General features: G+C 51.3%; 9 protein-coding genes across 9 annotated transcripts; 5 read left to right on the plus strand and 4 right to left on the minus strand.

Annotated features, from left to right (window-relative positions):
* Positions 1-818: 818 nt before the first annotated feature.
* CABS01_15705 (uncharacterized protein) lies at positions 819-1,326 on the plus strand (the record flags this gene model as incomplete). The annotated part of the gene is made up of 2 exons (XM_060549039.1): positions 819-1,126; positions 1,182-1,326. The coding sequence occupies 2 exons, from the start codon at positions 819-821 to the stop codon at positions 1,324-1,326; spliced, it is 453 nt and encodes a 150-aa protein (XP_060390997.1).
* Positions 1,327-2,128: 802 nt separating this feature from the next.
* Positions 2,129-3,328, minus strand: CABS01_15706 (parasitic phase-specific protein PSP-1; the record flags this gene model as incomplete). The annotated part of the gene is made up of 4 exons (XM_060549040.1): positions 2,129-2,363; positions 2,415-2,828; positions 2,889-2,949; positions 3,031-3,328. The coding sequence occupies 4 exons, from the start codon at positions 3,326-3,328 to the stop codon at positions 2,129-2,131; spliced, it is 1,008 nt and encodes a 335-aa protein (XP_060390998.1).
* A 1,099-nt stretch (positions 3,329-4,427) lies between these two features.
* CABS01_15707 (uncharacterized protein) lies at positions 4,428-5,702 on the minus strand (the record flags this gene model as incomplete). Its single annotated transcript, XM_060549041.1, has 3 exons — positions 4,428-5,028; positions 5,099-5,415; positions 5,595-5,702. The coding sequence occupies 3 exons, from the start codon at positions 5,700-5,702 to the stop codon at positions 4,428-4,430; spliced, it is 1,026 nt and encodes a 341-aa protein (XP_060390999.1).
* Positions 5,703-7,084: 1,382 nt separating this feature from the next.
* CABS01_15708 (uncharacterized protein) lies at positions 7,085-8,447 on the minus strand (the record flags this gene model as incomplete). Its single annotated transcript, XM_060549042.1, has 2 exons — positions 7,085-8,074; positions 8,136-8,447. 2 exons carry the CDS (start codon positions 8,445-8,447, stop codon positions 7,085-7,087), a joined length of 1,302 nt encoding a protein of 433 aa, XP_060391000.1.
* Positions 8,448-9,600: 1,153 nt separating this feature from the next.
* Positions 9,601-11,510, plus strand: CABS01_15709 (uncharacterized protein; the record flags this gene model as incomplete). Its single annotated transcript, XM_060549043.1, has 3 exons — positions 9,601-10,197; positions 10,253-10,441; positions 10,506-11,510. The coding sequence occupies 3 exons, from the start codon at positions 9,601-9,603 to the stop codon at positions 11,508-11,510; spliced, it is 1,791 nt and encodes a 596-aa protein (XP_060391001.1).
* Positions 11,511-12,246: 736 nt separating this feature from the next.
* CABS01_15710 (AflN/verA/monooxygenase) lies at positions 12,247-13,797 on the plus strand (the record flags this gene model as incomplete). Its single annotated transcript, XM_060549044.1, has 2 exons — positions 12,247-12,683; positions 12,756-13,797. 2 exons carry the CDS (start codon positions 12,247-12,249, stop codon positions 13,795-13,797), a joined length of 1,479 nt encoding a protein of 492 aa, XP_060391002.1.
* A 1,173-nt stretch (positions 13,798-14,970) lies between these two features.
* Positions 14,971-16,485, plus strand: CABS01_15711 (uncharacterized protein; the record flags this gene model as incomplete). Its single annotated transcript, XM_060549045.1, has 1 exon — positions 14,971-16,485. One exon carries the CDS (start codon positions 14,971-14,973, stop codon positions 16,483-16,485), a length of 1,515 nt encoding a protein of 504 aa, XP_060391003.1.
* Positions 16,486-17,262: 777 nt separating this feature from the next.
* Positions 17,263-17,661, plus strand: CABS01_15712 (uncharacterized protein; the record flags this gene model as incomplete). Its single annotated transcript, XM_060549046.1, has 1 exon — positions 17,263-17,661. One exon carries the CDS (start codon positions 17,263-17,265, stop codon positions 17,659-17,661), a length of 399 nt encoding a protein of 132 aa, XP_060391004.1.
* A 776-nt stretch (positions 17,662-18,437) lies between these two features.
* CABS01_15713 lies at positions 18,438-22,586 on the minus strand (the record flags this gene model as incomplete). The annotated part of the gene is made up of 8 exons (XM_060549047.1): positions 18,438-19,825; positions 19,891-20,106; positions 20,817-21,050; positions 21,135-21,339; positions 21,412-21,838; positions 21,891-22,023; positions 22,074-22,187; positions 22,244-22,586. 8 exons carry the CDS (start codon positions 22,584-22,586, stop codon positions 18,438-18,440), a joined length of 3,060 nt encoding a protein of 1,019 aa, XP_060391005.1.
* Between the last annotated feature and the right edge of the window lie 829 nt (positions 22,587-23,415).

Consider the following 23,415-nt stretch of genomic DNA (forward strand, 5'->3'; position numbering starts at 1 on the left):
GCTCGCAAGGAATGTCTGCAATCGAAGGCATTCTCACATCGGCCACGATCTGCGACCGCGATTCTGTCTGGAAAGCGAAAACCGGGGGGGGTGGGGGGGTGAAAGAAGAAAAGAGAGAGAAGGCCAATGGATTTTCAAGACTCAGTGATGTAAAAGGGAATTCGGGTGGGCGGCAAGGGTGAAGAAGTGATGGGAAGGAAGTTTGTCTCATACTGTGACCCACTGTACCTAGTAGGCTGTAGGCGGGTGCTCACGTCTTTGACGGCATTCACCTCACCGACCACCAGACCGACCACCAGACCGACCGCCAGCTGCTGAGACGCGAATAACGCCCTATTTTTTGTCTACGAGCCGTCACGTGTTTGATCATGACAAGATCTACAGACCTGTTTTCATCTAAAGATACCCCCAAAGCTAGGTTCTCTTTCACTTGCCAGTTATCACAGTGATGTTTGTCAGTTAGCGTGCAATAGACCGTTGCCAACAGCCACATTCACTACAATACTTTTACCGTAGCTCTATTTATTAGTCTTCGCCTCTCATCGAGGTGAAAGTCATGGCAACAGGGCCTTCTCCAGCTCTCAAGTCAAAGACTTCCCTTTCACCCTCATGGCGAGTGGCTGCATAAACTTGTCACCAGCTTTCGCGTCCTCTCTCCTTCTTTTGAGATAACACGCATTCGTATATTTAATATCTCTGTTTCTATTACCAGTCCGCCGCAGAACTACCACCTCAAATTACTGATCGCGGCTTATCAGCAAGACTATGGACTACCGGAGCTTCAGCCACATTACATCCTACCATAGTCCAGACCGACCATGAGCTTGATACCAGACCCCGAAGTCGTTAACAAACTTCCAAAGACGTACTCCGGTCTCGACGATAAACTTGAATATATACCAGATCACACGATCCACACAAAGTACACTGCATACAAGCATGCGCACGCAGAAACCAAGGCATCAAACACCACATACAAAAACACAGCTCACCCTCTAGGATCAAGAAGACCCTATCCTCCTGGACTGATTCCAAATGGCACCACAATCAATGGCTTTAAGTACAGCGTCGAAAGCCACCAGATCCTAGCACCACTGGCTGGCACAGCGAGCTCGAACGCGCAGACGTGAGTGATTTGGTAGTCGACATTGAGGCATGATATCGCTAACACCTCCACCAAGTCATGCCGATCGCCGTGGATCTTTCAACAACAAGTATGAAGACGTACTAGCTGCTAAGAATCAATACAAAAGTCACGTCGGGCAATCAAATTTAGCAGCGGAAAGTGCAACAAGATTTGCAAAACTGCGAAATCAACATGATTAGTTTGGTACCTTGCAAAGTTCAAGACTTTGAGCTGGGCTCCTATTATGTCTACTGCTCATGAAATGGTATAGAAGAGTTTATACCCCTAGAAATCAATCCGGCGAGATCGAAAGAGACAATGGTGCTTTTTTTTATATACTAGGAATACCTACCACAAGTTGAGTCCCCGTCTGCCATGGGGAACGAAGGTGAACAAACAAAGAAAGCTTCGAGCGGTGAATGCATTACAATTTGTCAAGAGCGTCTAAAGAACATGATGTGTTATTGATAGCAGACCTAATAATTGAATAGCTTCCAGGATTGTGGCATGGAACTCCATGCACCTACACCGTCTGAGATTCTGAGATTCCTAAACCTCTTTCTGCTGGACAATATTATCATTCATTGTGGCAAAAGAATATGTTGGGTCGGCCGATTTAGATCAGTAGCTGATTCTACCTAGATTCAGGCTAACAATGACCGATTTTAGGCATCAGACTGAGAGCCCGAGGAACCATCATCTTTGTCAAGGCTCGACACATGACCATGTTCGGATGATTGTCCCTCGTCCGTGCATGCGCTGCTAGGAAATTGATACACTGACATTGACATGTGGAGGGGAAAGTTGATCACTGGTGACCTGGCAAGCTTTTCAAGAACACGTCGCATCTGGTGCTAAGTGTAGGCAGTATACTAAAGCAGGTGCCATTAATATATATAGTAGTCGCAAGACAATTACTTCTATCCTGTATGTCTCTTCTCTACCAAAGTGCTGCCCATCTCTTTGTCTCATCTATAACTTCTACTTGTGACACATTGCCTTCTAAACGCTTGCGGACAAGGCTGACTTCTCTCTAGCTGCTGCTGGCGCCGGATCTTTGACTGACGTATCGCTCCCATCTGTGACCGCATTGTTCTCGGGTTTATCGTTGCTACCACCGCCCTCGCGTGACTCTGGATTGAGCGCATTGTTTGCGTCAAGTCTTTCTCTCTCCTTCTTATTGAATACAAGTCCCGGGTGTCCGACTAACAAAGAAAAAACGGCTAGAACCATAACGCTAGGCAATGTCAGCACTCACTCTTGTCAAACATAAAAAAGGGTCACTTACGCTGACTCTAACGCGATAAACAGTGTTTCGTCTCGGAACCAGTGACTGAAGTAGCCCTCATGCAGCTCCACGATTCGATAGACGCAACGCAGCAGTACAAACATGGTACCAAGGCTCAGGAAAGTTAGGAAGACCACGAGTCTCCTGCTCATCGGAGGACGAGTTTTCGATCGATTGTAAGCGATCATGTAGTCTCCAAAAAGTCCGCAGAACGCCGCAAGCGAGACAACTTGTAACACAAGTCCAGCGAGTGAAATTTTGACGCCTCGGTCCGCAGCCTCCTTCGTCGTGCTGACGGAGGACATCGCGCCTCCTACAGCCTGGAGAATCAAGGAGACAATGTCTATCGGGATAAATGTCCAGTAGTAGAGGCGAGGTGGAAATCGGGAAATCGATCGATCGAGGAAGTTGATGCTTAAGGAAGGCCTACTCAGTATCCAAAGCTTAGGCAACGAATATTCTGGAAGCTCTTACGTCTGAGAAAGTGTAACATAAATGGCGGCAGAGAAGAAGACCGGAGCTATTGTAATGCAAACTAAAAAAGGTTTTAGCTCTAAGATCATTCACGTGAACCAGGCAACTCAAGCAGAGTTCCCTAAGGAGGGCAGAAACTGACTGATTTGCATGAGAAACCCATTAAAGTCAAATGGGTTGTCGTGAATGAAGAGTCTCCCAACGTAGCCAACGATTTCCAAAACACAGCCACTGATCATGCTTGCTGTGAAACCCCAAGTTTTCCACTTGAACCCCAGAAGGGCGTGTAAAGCCAAAGCTAAAGAGAAGAACCCAATGAAGGTGCCGCTAGCGGGAACAGAAGGCTGGTAACGAAGAATACTCCATTCTATCGGACAAAGGTCGAGTGTGCAGTTGGCTTCAGGTCCGAAAGCGATGAGGCCGTTGGGTAAGTCAGCCATTCTGAACGATGCACCGGCGGGGTGAAGCTGATGACAATAATGTAAACGAGTTGGGCACTGAGGGTGGTGATGGCGGCTCCGCAGCCCGGGGCGAGTCGGCGCGTAGGAAGTTTTATAAATCTCACCTCATGCCAAGGGACGGGATTTAGAAAAATCGGCAGCTAAAGTCTACTCAGTCATCAATGACCCAGCTCCCCGATGTTCCGCAGGAATCGGGCAGAAAGGGTGTCCGACACACCAAGTCCGCCTCGCACAGGTGCAGTGAGTCCGCACATCGCGTCAGAACGTGGCTTAGACGCATTCCGCCGTGGCCCACATCCTACATGTGCCTAGTCGCAACTTGCCATGGCCTGACAAGGCCTGAGCTATCTAATCTAGCCGCCAATCCGCTGGTTTTCATTGGGATCTCGCCAACAGTTACCTTAGGCACGCCTCCTTTAGACATGATTTGTCCCAGTCAACTCTGCCACGAAACAAAAGTGTCATTTGGCGTACCACTGACGTGGGCACTAAAGTTCTGAATTTGGAACGCTTGTCCAACATCTTCTCTGCCCGGTTAACGTGGTAGAGAGTCCCCTAAGCAACCATCAACGAAACCTTTTGGTAAATATTAATACGGTAGAAAAGCTAGAGTGAAATAGACTCATATCGAACCCCCAGAGAGCGGTGACGGGTTTAGTCTGACGTTTGACATCCTAGCCAATCTTGCCATTTTGGGACAAAATCTCGCGGCGCTAGCTAACTGTGGGGCTCTGTCCGGGTAGACACCACCGGTGGGTCCGTAGACCCATAAATTCGAGCTCCGTCGGCCGGAGGAGGAGAGAAACATGGCGAGTGTAATGAGAAGTAATATTCCACTCTGGCCTTCGTGTAGAATGAGTGAGTCTCGTCTATAAATAAACAGTGAGGGCTGGTGAGAATCAGTAGGCATCTTTCCAAGGTTGTGAGACATCAAATTCCACATATTTCGTAGTCTGTCCAATGCTGATCCGGCTGCTTCGAGTCTTATTTTAACTGCATGTTGACCCAATATGGCCATATTTTGAGGGGCACAAGGCTTATATCTGTGACCCTTGCAGGTCTAGATGTCGTATCGTTGTCAGTGCCTGCCCGAAGTTTCGGGACCTCCACGGCTCGGATCACATATCAACAAGTTTTGAGACATTTCAGCTGGCGTGGCAGCTCCCCAGGTCTCTAGCAAGCCTTTCCTGTATTCGTTTGCCAGTCCAAAGCCACGAGATCTGACAATTTCGAGGAACGCAAGCACACGAGTCTGCTCTGTCGGCGTTTCCATCTCTCGTCCTATGAAGTCGGCAAAAGGCAGATACAGTGCGACATCAAAGCCTGATTGGCTGGCAAGCGTCTCAACGCAGCCAAGCGTAACTAGTGCTTGCTGATGGAGTGATTCGGCCGGCAACACCGGGAGCTCGCACTTGAGTGTTTTCCAGGCTTCATGGTACAGGCGGTGAGACAGCCCAGTGAGAGTCCAATGATAGTAAGGAGTAATGCAGATAGAGACCTGGCTATCGGGTTCTTCTGACAGTCGGAGGAGATCGTTGATGACTCGAGCTTGAAGAGCCGATGCCTCACAGATGATATCGAGGCCTTGTACCTTGAGGTCTATGGCTTCCCGATAGCTATCTTTATCAAATTGAAGTGTCATGGTGCTCTTTTCCAACTTGAGAGCCCACTCGACCATCCTAAGGTAGTGAGTACCTCTGTACCAAGCCTTTTGCGCATTTTGTGACGATGATGAGTTCAGGAGCTTACCTTGACTGTAGTCTAGCCCACTGCTTAAGGGATGAGAGCATATCGTCTATTTCGTCTTCGTCTGAAATAGTTCTAGGTGCGATTGGGCGCGACGATGAAAGCTCAAAGTCCATCTGACGATCCAACGGTTCTTCGTTCAGGGCAATGGCGGAAAGCGTGTTGAGAAAATTGGAAAAGCGGATCAAACTTCTCTCGAACGTAGTCAAGCCGGCGTAACTCTTTGCTTCCAGATGTTGTGCAATGAAGCTCGAGATTCTTTGCAGCCATTTTTGGAAGGCGCCATCTTCGGCACAAAGAACTAGCTTTGTATTATTAGCCTATAATTAATGAACACGTGAAAAGAGACCTGGACACGCACCTCGATCACTGCTAAAAGGAGGGTACTGAGTAAAACTGAGCTGAAGGACGATGGGTCAGGCTTCTTCAATTCCGCCGCCATCAAAGCCTTTTGTTTCACCCATGTACCTAAGAGTGTCTTTCTTTCTTTCTGGCTTACGCGCAATACTTGAGGGTTTTGACAGGCGTAAAGACCACCCATGATTGACAGCATGCGACTGACGTTCTCGTCTCGATGGGAGAGTGCCGTCACATCGGCGCTTCGCATTACAGACGCTTGCGTCAAGCATCCAACCGACTGGAAGTAAGTGCTGATGTATTTCCAAGAGTCTTGTACCAAAGCCCTAGGGACTGAAGAGGCTTGCTGCTGGACAAACTGAAAGCCCGCTGATGGTCCCGTTGAAGCGCACTTTAGGCCACGAACTACGCAATTTGAACACGGGCGGCCACCATTACACTGACCAGAATTAGTTTCGCTCACTTGGACAGTTGTAAAAGGGGCTCAAACCTTTGCATGCAACCTCTTGCAAGACGCGCAGCGGTGCCCAGCACGTCGCTGATCAAGCTGCCCGCATGGCATTGGTATGAGTGGTACTGCAGCGGCTCTGCTACAATCTCGTCTTGGCCAACCAGGGCTCCAACTTACAGCTCAGGTTAGATGAGCGTCTCTTTGTGTTGATGGAATCGGGTTGATTACTGGAGGATGGGTAGAATATGAGTGAAGTCAGCACGATGAGTTGTTGGCAAACGGCTAGCCCTTTCCGCGGAGGCCGAAATGGAGCCCACCGCGTCAGCCCCCTGTGGCGCCTAGCGGCACCCTTTTAGTGCCCTGTCCTTTTGCCGCTACCACCGTTTCCTTTCCTATTATTATGAGTTTCCTGGTTGTCTCTTTCTTAAGCTTCTCGAGTCATGTTTCAGAAGAACAATCAAGAAATGAATAAGATCAGTGTCAATGGCGATACAAGCGCGGACAGCAGCAGTAACAAGGTGACAAAGATCTGGACTAAGTAACTCGAGAGGCTGATCATTCTGTGGCACAATTTCCTTCACAGGATACCGAAGGCCCCACAATGTTCGATTTCATGCCCGGTCAGCTAAGTACCATGCTGTAGTGCTAGGGAAGCTTAGAAACTTGTAAACCAACGCCAAGAAATTCAATACTGTTGTGTCTCTCTACATAATGCACCCATCCATATATTGTAATGGTATCATAGTAGGCGACCGAGAGCTTTGCCCTGTTTTTTACTACGCACGCCTTAGGGACCACATGCTACTGACTTCTCGACTACCCAAACTAAGAATCCAAATCCAGAATTGCTGATAGATTAGACTTGGCGCACCTGCAATTAGCTTAACACAGCAAATCAGTCTTTCATCTGATGGCTTGGCTCAACCTACAACGATGTTCGGGCTGCGGCCGATAGCCGCTATTACCATTTCCACACCAAGAGACAAGATACTAATGACGCCAAGACTCAATTGTCAATCTGGAACCTGAGAAATATTATCCAAGGTTGCGCTTTCTATGTATTGTTTGTTGTGTCACTCACAGCCCCTGCAATACTGAAGATGACTTGGAGGTTCCAAACCCAAGTACAACCACCAAAACGATATCTTTCTCTCATGGATTCGTAAAGCAGAGAGAGACCTTCATACGGCGAAGCTGGATGCGAGCACGCCGTCTCTCCACACTGCCTTGATGGGAAGGCACCTTCCGTTGCTCAGAGACAACGCACTGAGGACATCACCCTCAACCAATACCAAGTCTGCCTTTCTACCGCTCTCGATCCTCCCACGATCACGAAATTTCAATCGTTCTGCAGTAATCGATGTAGCGGACTTGAGTACATCCAAGGGGGACATGCCAACCTCTTTGATGAGTACACGCATCTCCATGTGCATCCCAAGACCGTAAGGTAGACCAACACCTCCACCGGCGGCATCAGTTCCTAGAATGAGAGGGACGCCCGCTTCGTATAAAGCCTTGGTGTTTGAATATGCATTCAACACAGAGGACGTGGGCTTCTGCTTCGCGGCCATCCCCATTGGCTCTCCGGCTGTCTTGTGGATGAGCATGTTTTGGGCGAACGGGTCCTCGAAGAATGATTTCTGGAAGTCTTGGCCCTCTGCTGTTTGTGAAGCACACTGCCCAAGAGTTGGATTGCAGTGCGCTTTGTTGTTCAACATGATCTGAACGTAGTCATCGCTAGGTGGCCTGTCAAGGAACATGTGGCTCAACCCGTCGGCTCCGGCGCGGAGGAGGTCCATGGCACCAGCATAGCTAAAGGCGTGGCCTGTGGTGGTCACACCATACTTGTGCGCGGCGGTGACGACGGCTTGCTGGATATCCATCGGAGGGCGCGGAAGTTCCATGCCGAGAGTGTCGCCAATCTCGTGGAACATTTTGATGTAAGATGCTCCGTTTTCTTCGACTTGCTGCTTCACAAATGGTTCCGCATCCTCCGGCTTATGCAAGATGGGCCAAGTCGACACGATCTGGTCAACGATATGATCTCCGCATGGGTTGTCAGCGAAGACTCTTCTGATCACCGGGATAGGCCATCCGCCTTCAATGACGGCGCCCAGACCAGCACATTTGAAGTCTGCGTAGATCGACTTATTCGCCAAGACGCTGGCCAGCTATTGTAAAGTCAGACCATCCCGATAGTCCCTTCCTAGGGGGAGTGCATCTCGAACTCACCTGCCTGAGTTTGGCGTTATCGCTTGGCTCGTTGTGCATATCGCAAACCGTAGTGACACCAAAACGCAGGGACTGCTCGATACAGTTGATGTCTCCGCCGAGTGCATGAATATGAGCATCGATCAACCCAGGAATTGCCGTATCACCAGGCCGTGAAATGATCGGCAACCCGTCCTTTGCATCTCCAGGAGAGTCACCAGCACCAACTTGGGTGATAATGCCATGCTCGACATACACGTAGCCCTTGTTAATTATTTCGTGTCCAGTGAATATTCTGACGTCTTTGAGAACGAATGAATTGTTCTGTTCCATGATTGCGTCGGTGCTATTGGCGGATCAAGGCTCGAATCGTTGTGTGAAACGGAAGCCCGAAAGGTCGAAAAGCTGATCAGGAGTACAAAACATGCCTCGTTATGTCTCTGGGTTTCAAGCGGGCGAGTACTATAGATTTATAAGCATTTCGTAGTTACGGCGGAAGATACTTGGTGACGAAAGCCAGTAGCGTTGACTTGTTTGGCAGCGAAATCAATAGCGAAATCGCGCTTACTCTCAAGGAGAATCAGGATTCGTTGACCCCACGTTACCACACCATCGCATGGACCTTTGATTGTTTAAGTCCGGCGCAGCGCGAGGTCATCGGCCGTCACGGACAGCGACCGGACGATCGGGCACTTACAGGTCACTGCAGCGAACACCGATGCCAGACACCGACTCAGATGCCGGGAGCCCACTTTGGATGCCGAGCATAGACACCGCGATTGACATAAGCAATCAATGAGACTTGAGAATGCAGCGAATAATTGGCAAATAGGTCTTGAAATCCCGATAACACAACACAGTAACTTACGCTCTCGAGTCATCTGAAAGACGGGAACAAGAACTGACCTCATGTCTCCACTTCGGCCTTGTGTTGATTCTTTGCACCGTACATGGTCAGTTCAAGGCTCAGTCTCTAAATATATCTGGGTATTAAGAGACTTCAAGTTCATCACCAAGCTCATTTCAAATGCCTTGCAAAATTCGATAGAAGAATAGGTCATGAGATCGAGACCCAATCCCTGGGACGAAGACAAACTTGACATTTGTTCTTACGTAGACTTGAAGTTAGACCCGAAGTCGAAGAGTTGATGCGCCTTAAGAAAGAAAGACCCAGAAAACACTGCGATGAAGCCGAAATTTGAGATCAAAAGAATTACTGACGGCGGTAGTAAAGCTGTCAAATCCATTCATCAGACTCCCCTAACATTTATGGTGGGATGTCGAACAATACTCTTCAATCCCTCGACAGTGGGGCTAGAGTTGCTGGGAGGTGGGTCACAGGACATGACAAGATTCGTGGGAAATGGTATCATCGACTTGTGCCCTTATCTTGTTGCAACACATCCGCATTGCGACAAATCCGAGTTGCTGCTTCGCACCCTTGGAGAAACTTTGACAGAGTTCTAGAACGACGGAAACAGCAGTCATGCCGAAGACTATCAAACACCCAATCAGCTTTGTTGCTTTCCAACAGCAAGGTGAAAATTGCCCCGGAATTGGACACCTCGACACAGAATCGCAAAACATTCAACCCCTCAGCTTCAACTCCGGGAAAGCTGTTGAGAACTTGTATCAGGTTATTGTGGCGGGCGAACACACATACTTAGCTGCTGGTCCAGTCTTACACGTTCATGATGTGAAGCTTCTGCCTCCTATCTCAGGGAGAGATATCCTCGCAGTTGGCAAAAACTACATCGAGCATGCAAAGGAGTTCAACAGCTCGGGCTACGATAGCTCTGATAAGGTGGACTTGCCAAGACATCCTGTGATTTTCACGAAGCGTGCCACTTCAATCATAGCGAATGGAGAGGAACTGCATATTCACAAGGGATTCACCGAGAGCGCTGATTATGAAGGTGAAATTGGCGTGATCATCAGTAAACCAGGGTACAAAATCCAAGAAGATGAGGCGTGGAATCACGTATGGGGGTATACCATCATCAACGACGTTACTGCCAGGGAACGGCAAAGAGACCACAAGCAGTTCTACATCGGCAAATCCGCAGATACTTTCTGCCCAATGGTATGTATTCTGACCACCTCTCAACTCTAAATACAGGCTGATGGCCTTTGGTCAGGGCCCCAGTGCTGTACGAAAGGAGGACTTACCGGACTGGGGGCGGTCTTTGCGTTTGCAGACTCATGTCAATGAAGAACTTCGACAAGATGCCACAGCCAAAGACCTAATCTTCTCCATCCCTCATCTTATCAGAACGCTGTCTGCGGGCCAGACCCTCCAGCCGGGTGATGTCATCGCTACGGGCACCGTAAGTCTCTTCTATCGGACCTGTGATGTATTGGTTGAATGTTACTAACAACGTATGGTTGAAGCCTGCTGGTGTTGGCATTGGCAAAGCCCCTCCGGTCTTCTTGAAACCCGGTGATGAACTCGCCGTCACTATTGCCGGCCTCGGTACTCTGAGAAACAGAGTTGCCGACCACTCACAGATGAATCCCACTGAACAGAAGATCCAGGAGCGATCGATGAATCTGTTTCGCCTCGATAACAGCGAGAAGTCAAAGCAAGCCCAATTTGGCCTCAACAGGAGTATTGGTCGCTTCGGGGCAGGTTACCAGCGACTTGGTGTTGGAAAAGACCCCATCATTCTCGTCCATGGTCTTGGAGGCACCAAAGACTACTGGCTGCCGTTGATAACTTCTCTCGAACTCGGGAACTCCGCCTCGGTACACGTGTATGATTTCGCAGGGCATGGCCATACACCGACACACCCTCTGGAGACCATCACCGTCGATTCACTTACTCAAGATCTTTCGGGAGTCTTCAGTCTAGCTGAGGCGGACTCAGGCACATCCCCTGCAACTCTGATCGCCCACTCTTACGGGTGCTTGATCGCCATCAATTACGCCCTCGCCCATCCTGGATATGTCAAAAGACTGGTCTTGTTCGGGCCACCCCCCTTGCCTCTCCATTCCTCGATCAAGGATCAGTTGATCAATTTTGCGTCTCTCGCGAGAACTCAGGGCTTGTCCAAGATTATCGAGGATGTAGTCGCGACCCAAGTGTCAGGTCATACCAAGAAGACCAACCCCTTGGCAGTGGCTGCTGTGCGACTCAGTCTCGCGGGTCAAGACCCAGAGGCCTACGCCAAGGCATGTTCGGCTTTTGCTTCGGCTGATGCCATCGGCCTCGGAGAGCTTGATACGGAAACCCTGCTGATTACAGGACAAGACGATCCGGTATCTTCACCAGCGGTAGTTGAAGACTACGTGCAGAAGATCAACGGTTCTCGCAAGGTTGTGTTACCAAACGTGGGTCACTGGCATGTTTTCGAGGACTTTGCCGGTGCAGGTCAGAGTCTGCGAGAGTTTTTGTAAGGACAGATAAGTTTACTACATGGAACTGAGACTACAACACGAATACGATTGGTACCAAACCAGCGATAGTTCCTCAAATAGGATGTTTACCTCATTAATGTCAGCAATTAAAAGTCGGGCATAAGGTCTTAAAATTACATGATGATGCCTACCTCGTTATTTGCATCGCGAGACGGTTGACATCTTCCCACATGGGGATATGGAGATGTTGCTTTTCAAACTTATGTTGTTAGCGGGGACGCTTTCCCCGAAAGGGCGTTCTGCTGACATCAAAGTTCAACATCACCATGGGTTGTCTCACCTCATGTTCCGCAAAAAAAAAAGCCCAACCTCTTCCATAATCAGCCTCAAGCAGTGAGACCTCGTAAACCGTCGACAGAATCTCTTCCTAAAGGGATGGACGACTTCTTCCCGCCTGCGCTCCAGTCCATGTAAGAAGTATAGCTTTGTCAGCTTTATCGCCAGCATCTCAGCTGGTCGTCAGAACTTAATACAATGGTGTCAGCATTGGACATGGCCGGGGGACCCTGGTCCATGGCAATCACAACATGCGTCGCGGCGCTCGTCTACTTCTGTGTGAAGTTTTATGCTGCGCGTCAGACGATATGGCGAATGCAGCGAGCAGGATTGGTAGGAAAACCCAGCTTCGTCCAGATATCAGTTGTGTTGATAATCGCTGTAGCCAATGCCGTATTACTCTTCCCTAGGCGGGCACTTCCCACTCATAAAACAGATCATGGGAACTTTACCTTCAGACAGTATCATCCACAACATCATGTGGAAAATATCAGAAGACTATTCCAATGGCATCTTCTACTTGAGTCTTTGGCCTTTTAGCGGCACCATGATGATTCTCGCAGACGCTGACGCGGCGTCGCAGCTCGATAGCCTGGCTCTCGGTAAAGGGCTCGACATAATCGACCCCATTGAGAAGGTCACTGGTGGAAAGAGCCTGTTGACCATGAAAGGAGATGAATGGAAGCACTGGCGACGCTTGTTCAATCCGGGTTTCAGTGCCGGGTACATGATGGGCTTGACGTCTGTCATCGCAGATGAAGTGGGCATTTTTCGTCAGAAACTTCTGGCCAAATGCACAACCGGACAGAGCGAAGTGTTCTTACTCGAGGATCTGACCCTGAAGATGACCTTCGATATAATCGGGTCTGTTGTGCTGTAAGTAACGTGACCTTTCATCGGAGGTTAGGTAGGAAACTCCGTGCAGCATGCTTACTTATGCGGTGACAGAGATACTCGACTTGGTCATCAGACGCGGGATCACCCTTTAGCAGCTGCTCTTCGAAAGCAGATAGAATGGACTTCCTTCCGCGAGCCGCTGAACCCTTTAGAAAAATATCTCACAATCCGTCCGCTCGTTCTCTGGCTCAACGGGAGGAAGTTGGATCGTTATCTATCTGCGGAGGTCGATAAGAGACTTGCGGAGCGTTCTGCAAATCTGTCCAACTCAAACGACACAACGCGCTCGAAGTCGATAGCTTCGCTTTTCATCGATGATTATCTTAAGGAATTGGGAGAGGAAAATCTAGGCAAGAGAGAGAACCCGGACACCACGCAGAAGATCAAACATATCATCACACCCCAGGTACGACTTTTCCTGTTTGCAGGTCATGATACGACTAGCAGCACCCTGTTGTACTGCTATTATCTCTTCTCCCAGAACCCGGAGATCATGTCTCGCACCATAGCCGAACATAACGAAGTCTTTGGAACAGACCCATCACAGGTTCAGGATAAGATTCACAAGGACCCTCAACTTCTTAACATGATACCCTACACCGTGGCGTTCATCAAAGAGGTTCTACGCATATTTGCCCCGGCCGGTGCTATGCGTCAAGGACGTTCCGACGTCCAGATAGTCGACGCGGACGGCCGCGTACTCCCCACAGAAGGTTGCAACGTCTGGACTCTTGTGCAGGCTATACATCACAACCCCAAGTACTGGAAAGATCCTGATGCTTGCATTCCTGAGCGTTGGCTCGTTGGCTCGGAAGACCTATTATATCCCCAAAAGGGCGCCTGGCGGCCATTTGAGTGGGGTCCACGGAACTGCATCGGGCAGACGTTGGCGATGCTCGAGTTGAGAATCGCGCTGGTCATGACTGTGAGAGAGTTTGTCATCAAGCCTGCGTACGAAGACTGGGATAAGCTTCATCCTAAATCCGGTATTCGTAGCGTCAAAGGTAATAGGGCGTATCAAGCAGTAAAGGGCGGGGGCGGGGCACATCCGGCAGATGGATTCCCTGTGAGGATTGGCCTACGGAATTGTTGACTAATGAATAAAAGCACGAAAGTTTGAAGCCACATTAATACTTCCTCAAGACTCGGTCGTATCTACACATAAGCATTGCTTAAAGGTTCGTCAGTGCCATCTCATGTGATAACGAGGCAGCTTTTCTCCCATTATTCGGGCCGAAGTTGTGGTTGTCTCAAGGATTAGGTGAGGTTTCCTGAGTCTCTGTCGGAACGAGGCACTTAAATGGTTTATAATATTGGCTGGAGAAGTGCTACGCGACTCCTGACGTCGGCTTATTATGTGAACTATATTTATGTAAGTGACAGAAGGATAACTGCCAGAAGACTCCTCAAAGTGGGAATGCGCTTGTCCTCGGAGACTTTTAATTGCTTTTCGGATTTTTATCTAGAACGCTTAGTCCGAGGCAAAGATGCACGGTCGAAGTCTGAAAGACCCGCATCTCAGGGGAAACGTCAACCCTGCCTTGATCGCGGATATATCCCGCTTCACACGGGGGAAACCCACATCCTTCAGAGATGGAGGAGTCGAAGGATAGGTTGACAGCGGACCACAGACGGCTCTTGAACTATAACATATGGGGTGTCTCAGTGCCCGATGATGAAAAGCTCGGCCGCCAGAGTTAAGGACCACGCATTCCATGGCGATATCGCCGGTATGCCGCATTTCGCAGTCTGCAGTCCTGCGTCCTTGAGGTGGGTTGTATCCGGATGCGCCAAATTGCGGGCTGGCTTTTGTCGAAACAAGTGGAACTGGTGATAAAACAGCCCATGGTGTCCTGTGCTGCTATCCCCGCTACATGAATCAGATAACGTCGATGTCACGAACCAATCTGTGGCGAACTCGGTGGCTACTATGGAGTTTATTGTGAGCGCTTGGTGGGCCTAGCTGCGTGGCATCACACCCGCCGGCTTGCAAGCCCAGGGAAGATTCATCTCCGGGGCCCGTGAGCTTCCCGCTTCAATGATACCCATCTGGATTCTTGCGGTAAAACGACGGACTGCACAGCTCTAAAGTTCGGCTTAGCATTATATCGCAGATCTCAGCTTGGGAGATGTCCTGATATATAAGAGCTTCATTTTCCTCCACTCGTTCGGTATCGGGAGCTTTATTCTGGTCATCAGCAGCATCGAATAACATATCTTTCCTAACACCTACAACAAAGTGTCAAGTTTCCTCCATATCATAACCATGGCGATCCAAGATGAGAAGCGCCAGGTCATCATCGTCGGCGGTGGCATCACGGGCCTGACGATGGCGTTGATGCTACAGAATCTCGGAGTTGACTATGTACTTCTCGAGGCTTACGGCACGGTAACTCCCAACGTCGGAGCTAGTATCGGCTTGTTCCCCAACGGCCTTCGAATCCTCGATCAACTCGGATGCTACGATGACATTCTCGCCAGAGGTCAGCCCGTTGAGGAGCATATTGTAAGGAACAGCATCACCGGCAAGCGCATCATGACCCGCAAGTCGAGGAGCCTCATCACTAAACGACACGGCTACCCGAACATCTTCATGGAGCGTTTCGAGCTTTTGAACGTGTTGTACGAGCACTTGAAGGATAAGAGCAGAATCTTTGTCAACCAAAAAGTCAAGAGAGTAGAGAGTCTCAAGGACAGCGCCTTGGTCTACACCAGAGACGGCTCCGTCTTTGAAGGGCAAATGGTGGTCGGCGCAGACGGCGTCCGCAGCACAACCAGACAGGAAATGTGGAGGAACGCGGACGACAACAACGACTCCAGCGCCATTCCGGCCCGCGACAGACAAAACATCCCCTGTGAGCACGCCTGCATCTTCGGCACCGCTAAGCCCACGGCCGGCGTGGGCCCCGGCCAGGTCGTCGGCGCCAGCGGCCACGGCACAGTGGCCGGCTGTATGGGCGGCCCCAGCGGCGAGGTCTTTGTCTTTTGGTTCTGGACGCTGCCCGAGGGCCAACGTTCGTACCCAATCGACGAGATTCCGCGGTTCACGGAAGAAGACAAGAAGCGTGAGTTCGGCCGCAGCGTCGACACCCTTGTCGCCGACAACGGCTTGCGGTTCCGTGAGGTTTTGAAGAACCTCGAGTACAGCGGCGTCACGGCCCTCCCGCACTTTGTGATGCGACGGTGGCACTACGGACGTATCGTCATCCTCGGCGACGCGGCACACAAGTTCAATCCGCTCGTGGGGCAGGGTGGCAACAGCTGTATCGAGTCCTGCGCCTCGCTGGTCAACGCCCTCCAGGAACAGAACATTATCGGCAAGGGTGTCTCTGCTGCGGTAAGCTGGAAGTTGTCCAGTCTGGAAACTGCGTTTGTGACTGTTGAAGAGCAGCGCGTGGAGAGGTTGGCATTAATGGTCGAGCAGTGCCAAGAAGCCATGCGCATGTCTGCTTGGGATACCTGGAAGGGCCGCTTGGTGCAACAATACGTTGCGCCCCTCCTCCCGCTCGCCAGATGGCTCAACTTCTACAGCGACCAAATTGTCGGCGGCCTGAGTTTGAAGGGTGTGAAGCCGCCTTCTTCGGGCCACGAGTGGCTCTACAGCGACGAGAAGACCGTGGAGGAGAAGGCCATGACTCTGAGCAGGGCGAGCGTCATCGCTACGATTCCGGTCGCTGCTGTGACTGCTTTCATGGTAGCGCGCATTCTACGCCAGGAAAATGGGGCTGGCGGGTCGGTGCTGCTCTCGCGGGTGATGGAAAAGATTTCTAGTTTCCGATGATGGAGTCATTGGAGACGCGGGGGGCTGAGGTTAGGGTGCTCCCTGGTGCTACACCCTCAAACAACTAGATAGCCTGTTTTTTTCTCTTTCATTACAGCATTGTTCATCACTTATACATTGTCTCCTTCGATCCTTTGTTATAACATTAGACCATCAGCAACACATCAGCGTTCAATAGTAGGATACTTGCCTCAAGTTTGATCCCGGCCCAGATCAGTGCTTGCAACATCAACCTTCTTAGCAGTGGAAGGATAAAGTGATCATGGACCTAACTCTCGACACAAGACTTACTCATTGGCCTTCACCGTTTTATCAGAGGCACATGATGTGAGAAAAGTGTTGGCGCCCGGGTCCTCGTTGCCCGATTTGACGCCGCCATAACCTACTTTCAGACCACAACGGTTCGAGGCGTTGAAATCGTATGCCGCACCAAACTTACACCTCTCGACGTCAAATGGAAGTACCCAACGGGCCATCAAGGTGGGGCAGTATATATATAAGCACTTTCTGGAGACACTCCAGACATGCTGCAAAGACCCATGGAGACTTCTTGGAGCAACACTGCGTCTCCCCCGGATGTCGCATCGTCGACCAAATTTTGCCGTCTATAAGACAATTCCATCTCAAACACACACTGAAGTAACAAAAGTACCCCGATCTCCAACAAATTACACACATTGAAACCTAACAGACTGGTAAAAGACAGATAACGGCATTGCCCTCCATCTTACCTAGCAGAGCAAAAACCGTGAAGCACGGAAGACAGTAACCACCACAATGCGCCTCACCCTAGCCTTCATCCTCGCCCTTACCCTTACAACCTGCGCCGCCGACTACATCGTAGTCCAAACCCGCTGCCGCTCCTGGGACCCAGCCTCCTGCGAACGCCAAGACAGCTTCTTTCACTTCAATGGCGGCCGGCAGTCCATCAACGCCAATCAGGGCTGCCGCAACGCGCACTCCCGAAGGCTCCTGATATCCATCTGCCTCGACTACGAGACGAAGCGCGGGCACTTCCTCTACTCGCATCAGGACATCCGGTGCCTACGGCTCCTGCCTAAGATTGTTCACCAGCGGTGCGGGCATGGGTGGTTCCGGTGCTATAGCGGGATGTGGGACGAGACGCCGTGTTTGAAGAAGCCGGAGGAGGTGCCGATGGAGGATATCGAGACGTGATGGGAAGTTTTGTACTCGTTGGATTTGTTGCTAGGGGGCTTTGGGGTGTTTCTGGGAATTGGTATTGCGTCAGAATGAATGGGATGGTATATCAGTTTGGACGGGGTGTTGGCTCAGGCGATGAACAGACTTTGTGGGAGCTTCGCCAGGACTATGATATTCAATCGGACATAATCAAGCCTCCAACAATAACCTACAAGTAGTTGAATATTAATTCGCGACTCAATTCGACCGGCCGTTGTGTATTACTTGCCGGCCCAAGCTGGATGATGCTCCACTCTTTCATCTGAAGGTCTTCGAAGGTCGTCAATACTCCTTGGGATGGGGTGAGAGGTACTTAGGTCTGAAAACCTCCAGTCCATTCATAAAAGGTCGGGGAAAGGTGGCCGAGAGGTATGATGGGGGAGTCTTTGTACTAACTTGGAAGTCCTCGAGCCACTGTCAACCTGACCTTTTGTTCGATCCCCTATCGATGGCCTTTTTTACCTGTTTTTCTTCTCTTAAATTCGTAACGCAAGACATCTCCCTTACATGTCTAAGAATTAAAGATCGTCAACAAGTAGTCATCACACACACGTGAATGGACAAATGAAAGCAGGGACGAGATGTAGATATTTATGTACCACTTGGGGACAGAGGCATAGAGTGAAACCAACGCGAATCCGCGATGTGGGTATAAGCGAGATATAGAAGACTTGGCCGCTATCTAAGGTGCGGCTGTGGCCGTGTATCGTAATGACCAAGGGAGGTTAGGAGTAGGCATCGTCGGTGGAAGATCATAACTTTGAGTCGCCCGATGAAGGCTTCTCCTCTTTCTCTACGCTCCCGGAGGCTTCTTGTGCCGTCGTAGAAGCAGAAGCCGACTCAGCCTTCGAACCCGCCGGCGACTCCTTGTCCACACCAGCAGCAGGCGCGGACGTCTCCTCATACCGAGAAACCCCACTCAGCAACTCAGCGCTCTTGGGATCCTCGTGTTTCATCTCAGCCACAGGCGCAGAAGCGTCGAAAACGATGGCAACCTCGTCGAGAGGGGTGGCGGCCCCCTGCGCCGCAAGCTGGATCTTCTTCTTGGCCTCGATCCGGAAGTCCTTTGCGTCCTGCGGTGCGCCTTCAGATCCGTTGACGGTTCTCCCCTCGCGGCCGCGATCGTCCTTGATGTCCGTGCCGATCTCGCCCCCTTGCCCCTGGATTGCCTTGGACATTCTCTGGACGACGCCCTCGGGGATGCTCTTCTGCGCGTCCTCGGTGTCGCTTCCGCCGTCTTGCCGTAAAGGAAAGCCGACTTCTTCCGTTTCCTTGGTATCCTCCGTGGCATCCCCTTCCTTTTCGTCGTCCTTGTCGTCGTCGAGCTTGAGCGCCGTGTCGACACCCTCGGTAACTCTCCGAATCTCCTCCTCCAAATCATCCTCGCCTTCGCCAGCGGCTGACGCAAGCTGCCTCTCGGCCTCCTTTTTGCCCACAATACCGCGCCAGAGCGCCTCTAGCTCGTCGCCCCAGCCAAGCAGGGCAGCAAGCTTACGAACCCCAGCATCGCACGTCCCCAACTCAACAACGTCATCCGCCCTGCGACCCATCTGTCCCACCCGTTCCCTGTTGAGCAGCAACCGCGGCACGCCAGATTTCGAAGCCTCGGCCAGGCCAGCAAAGGGGTAGACCGAGAGACTTGTCCCCATGACCACAATCAAATCAGCCACGGCGGGCAGGTGTGTATTATCGCGGAACGCCTCCGGCAGCGCCTCCCCAAAGAAGACGATATCCGGCTTCACGAGCCCGCCGCAGGAATCGCACTTGGGCACGTTTTCGTCCTGGACATGCTTCTCCATCCGGTCGGCGGGGAAGGGGTCCTTGCACTCGATGCAGCGCTGGGTGGCGAAGCTGCCGTGCGCCTCGATGATCTTATCGTCCGGCACGCCGGCACGCCTCTCGAGGCAGTCAATGTTTTGTGTAAAGTTCATCTGCAGGAGACCCTTCTTCGCGAGCAGGGCGATGAAGGCGTGAGAGACGGTGGGGTGGAATTTTCCCGGGTAGAGCTCTTTGGCGAGGTAATAGAAGGGCTCGGGGTGCTTGCGGAAGTAGGAGATGTCGAAGACGGCTTCGGCGTAGGGGAGGTTCAAGCGGGCTAAGTTGGCGTAGAGGCCGGTGCCGGGTGACCTGAAGTCGGGGACTGGGTGGTGATTGTGTTAGAAACTTGCGCAAACTTGGTCTCAATCGTCAAGGGAGGGCGCATACTGCCAGCGGCTGTGGAGATTCCGGCGCCGGTCATGACGGCAATCTTTTTCGCATCGCCGGATTTGATGTAATCAGAAATGGCCTCCAGCGAGCGCGACTCGAGCGTCTTGGGCTGGACGCTGTCGTCTAGCATCGTCGACTCCTCGTTACCCATCTTCTTGCGCGGCCGGTTGGAGTTGGGCCGGCCCTTGGGATGTTTCTCGCGGCGTCGGCGGCCTATGATGGGCAGGTTGGCGGGGTTGGTGGGTAGGGGTGGCGGGGAGAAAAAGTCAGGTCGTGCGGTGCGAGTTGCCGTCTATCTTACTGTCGAAGAGAGAGAAGTATACCAAAAGCGCCTGAGGTATTTGTCGCGTACTATAAGAGAAGCTCTAGGTTTGTGTTTCGGTCAATGTGCGAGTGTAGCCTAGAGTGGATGGATGGTAGGTAAGAGGCAGCTATCTGCCTCGCCTGCGACTCACAAAAAAGTCGTTGGTTCGCTTCGCCGTTACATCATGCGGCGACCCCACCCCCGCCATCCCTCAGCGTCGTTCTCGGGCGTTTGGAGCTCTTATCGTTATCAGATGAGCCCTACAGCGGTGGCGGACATCGCGGGCCAAGACCGGGAATACGGGCAGGTAGCTTGGAATGGCCAGTCAATGTCCATTGGGTGTAGATTCCCATCTACCTGATCATGACCTCGAATCTTGCCATCTCCCTTCTTTACTCGCAGCAACTTTTTATCTCGATGAATTTACCCGTTGTACTTTGTCAAACAGAAAACTTGAGGATGACGAGAAATTGAGGATAACTGTATTTGGTATGTGCATCTCTCTATTCTAATGGACATGTATTCCGTGCATCGACGTCTATCCCTCTAGACAACAACAAGGTAGGTATCTATCGAATCTTGTCTCTAGGCAAACGATAGGCAAACGCGATCGCAGTACCAGCAATAGCCATGACAGTCGCGGCCATATACGGCAGACCGAGCCATATGCCTCCTGCCGAGTTGCCAGCTTTCAGCAAGCCCGAAATCACCGGAGCCGAAACCAACAGGCTCACTTGTTCCACCCAGGTGATTGCCGTGTTTAGGGTACCTATCGTGTGCGGCTCGACTACGGCGTTGAGGATGGCTCGGCAAATATTTGTGTAAACGGTGCCCATGGAGAAAATGATGAGGGCTGATGTGAAAGATCAGCATATCTGGGTGATTGAGGACCGGAACCAGCCCGATACAGATGGCAAGGTAAAGAAGGCAAACATACCAGTAATTAGAAACCAAGGCGCGAATGCAATGGCGACCATGAAGCATCCGACAGCCAGGAGGATGCCGCTCATTCGGGTGAGCCAGAGATCCCGAACTAGAGGATGCACTCCCGTACGCTTGGTGATCAGCCAGCTCAGCGCGGGGAGAATGGCGAGCAGCATGACCATGTTTGTAACCGTCGAGACAGTTCCCAAGAGCGTTGCCTGCGTGTCGCAACGATTTGTCAGATAACGAACCCCGTGGTGTGTGGCGGAGACGGCGCGACATCGACTTACTTTTGCCCAAGACCAGCCCAGCAAGTTGTGCACGTATTGCGACATGATGTCTATCTTGACATACTTTACGATAACTGTGAGATTGAAGCCGAGGACGAGGGAAATCACGCTCTTGGACTTGATCAAAAAGGTGTAGACATGGCCCATGTCGTTCTTCACGGCGAAGATGATCTGCTGCTTGAGTGTGCGCTTGTCCCTCGCGTCTTCCTCGGACCGCGAGAGTGTCTGCTCGACCTCTTGATCAGCGGCGCGGCGGAGCTCTAGGGTTTCTGGGATGAAAGGCGGCAGGCATGTGCCGATGATTAAGAGGACCATGCCGACGCTGAGAGGCAGCCATGGGTTCTTGCTCAATAAATAGGCGCTGAGAGGCGCAACTACAAGCTCTCCCGCAAGCGCGATTGCGCCAATCTTGTAGTAAACCGCGGTCCTATCACACGTGAGCTTCTGAATGACTGATCTCGGCAATGGACAAATCTTACAGGCTGGAAATGGGGACGACGTCAGAGATCATGGTCCAGGTCATGGCTTGAATCATGCCTGCGCCTCCACCTATGAATTGGAAAGCTGCTCCAAACCACATGGTCCAAAGAGGGAGAATATTGGGCCACAGAACTGTCTAATGAGCAAATTTCACCGGTAGAAGAGGTATGTTCATAACCTACGGGGCAGCAGCATCCAGGCAAGCTCCAGCGTAATACCTAGCATGGCCAAAGATAGGACTGGTCGGCGGCCATACTTGTCCGCAATAACTCCGTAGGGAATCGCAGTGAGCAATGCTGCGAATACAATAATTAGCCGGCGCTGACAGTTGGGGTTGGAGGGCGGGACATACACGGGACGCAGTCAAATGAGTTTTGCCAGCCTTTAATCATGGCTAGCTGGCCTTGTACATCCGGCCCTTTGCATACATCGTCATCCTCGGCCGAGATGATGTGGTCGGGGCAGCGTTGGCGACAGATAATTTCTTCCATGAGCTGATATGAAGGCGGGATCTGAAGATAGGCGCCAACTTCGACGATAAGAATAAAGGTCATTGCCAGACCAATGACCTTTAGCTGGTATCTACGGCTTGGGGCGACTGTGGGTGGCAAGTCGTGTGACAATAACGGCGTCTCTTCTTCAGGCCTGCTTTCGATGTCGCCATTGCGGTCGTCAACCGCTTTAGTGGGTGCCATCTTGATCTTGGAGCATATGTCGTCCGTGACGACTAAAGAGTGTTTAGAAAAGACGAGGAAGCCGACAGAAGAAAGAAAGTTGTATATCTTAAGGGAGTGTGAAGAAGTATAAGTCTGTGGTGAAGCCAGAGTCTCAAACATCACCAGGCGCGGTGCCGAGGGAGGTGGATTGGTCAATCCTTCCCGGAGAGGAAGGTCGATGAATGAGATGCAAGCGTCGCGTGGCTAACCAGTCGGCGGCCTTTAAGTGTAATACGGAGGAATTGGACCCTGGTCGTGGACCGCTCAAGTTGGCCAGTCCCTGTGGGCACGCTGAACCAACGACAAATGCGAGTCAGACTGCCTGCTGGACGTCACAGAGACTCCCCTCCGATTTGATAGACATGACAAGGAAGGTTCTATGATAGCACGTTATCGTGTGCGGACCCAAACTTGCAGTGATGTTCCTCGCTGGCCTGTTATGTCTGGCGCAAGTACGTATCCGTACGGCGTTGACACTAGTGGTCGTTTGGGCTGGATCCGACCGGTTGGTAATCCAGGCGGCGCGTCCTCGCCTGCGTGCGGAGTACCGCAGCGCATGCAGTTAGTCGCGGTGGGAACGCAACGTCAAGGGCCTCGTGCGTCTTACACTCATCGGCGCAATAGAAACCCGAAGATGCAAGTTTGCTCGTTGGGTAACCTTGACGTCGTGCGTGCCCTTCCAGAAGCGATAACGATTTCGTGTGTTTCCCCCGTTCTCTCCCTCTCGGATGCGTCTTTCGGAAAGCTTTCTCCGAGGACTCTTCGATGATCAGTGGATGGGAGGTTCGTCCAAACGTCCATGACCGTA

Source organism: Colletotrichum abscissum (assembly GCF_030869225.1).
Source record: "Colletotrichum abscissum strain IMI 504890 chromosome Unknown Scaffold_72.1, whole genome shotgun sequence".
Taxonomy (NCBI): Eukaryota; Fungi; Ascomycota; class Sordariomycetes; order Glomerellales; family Glomerellaceae; genus Colletotrichum; species Colletotrichum abscissum.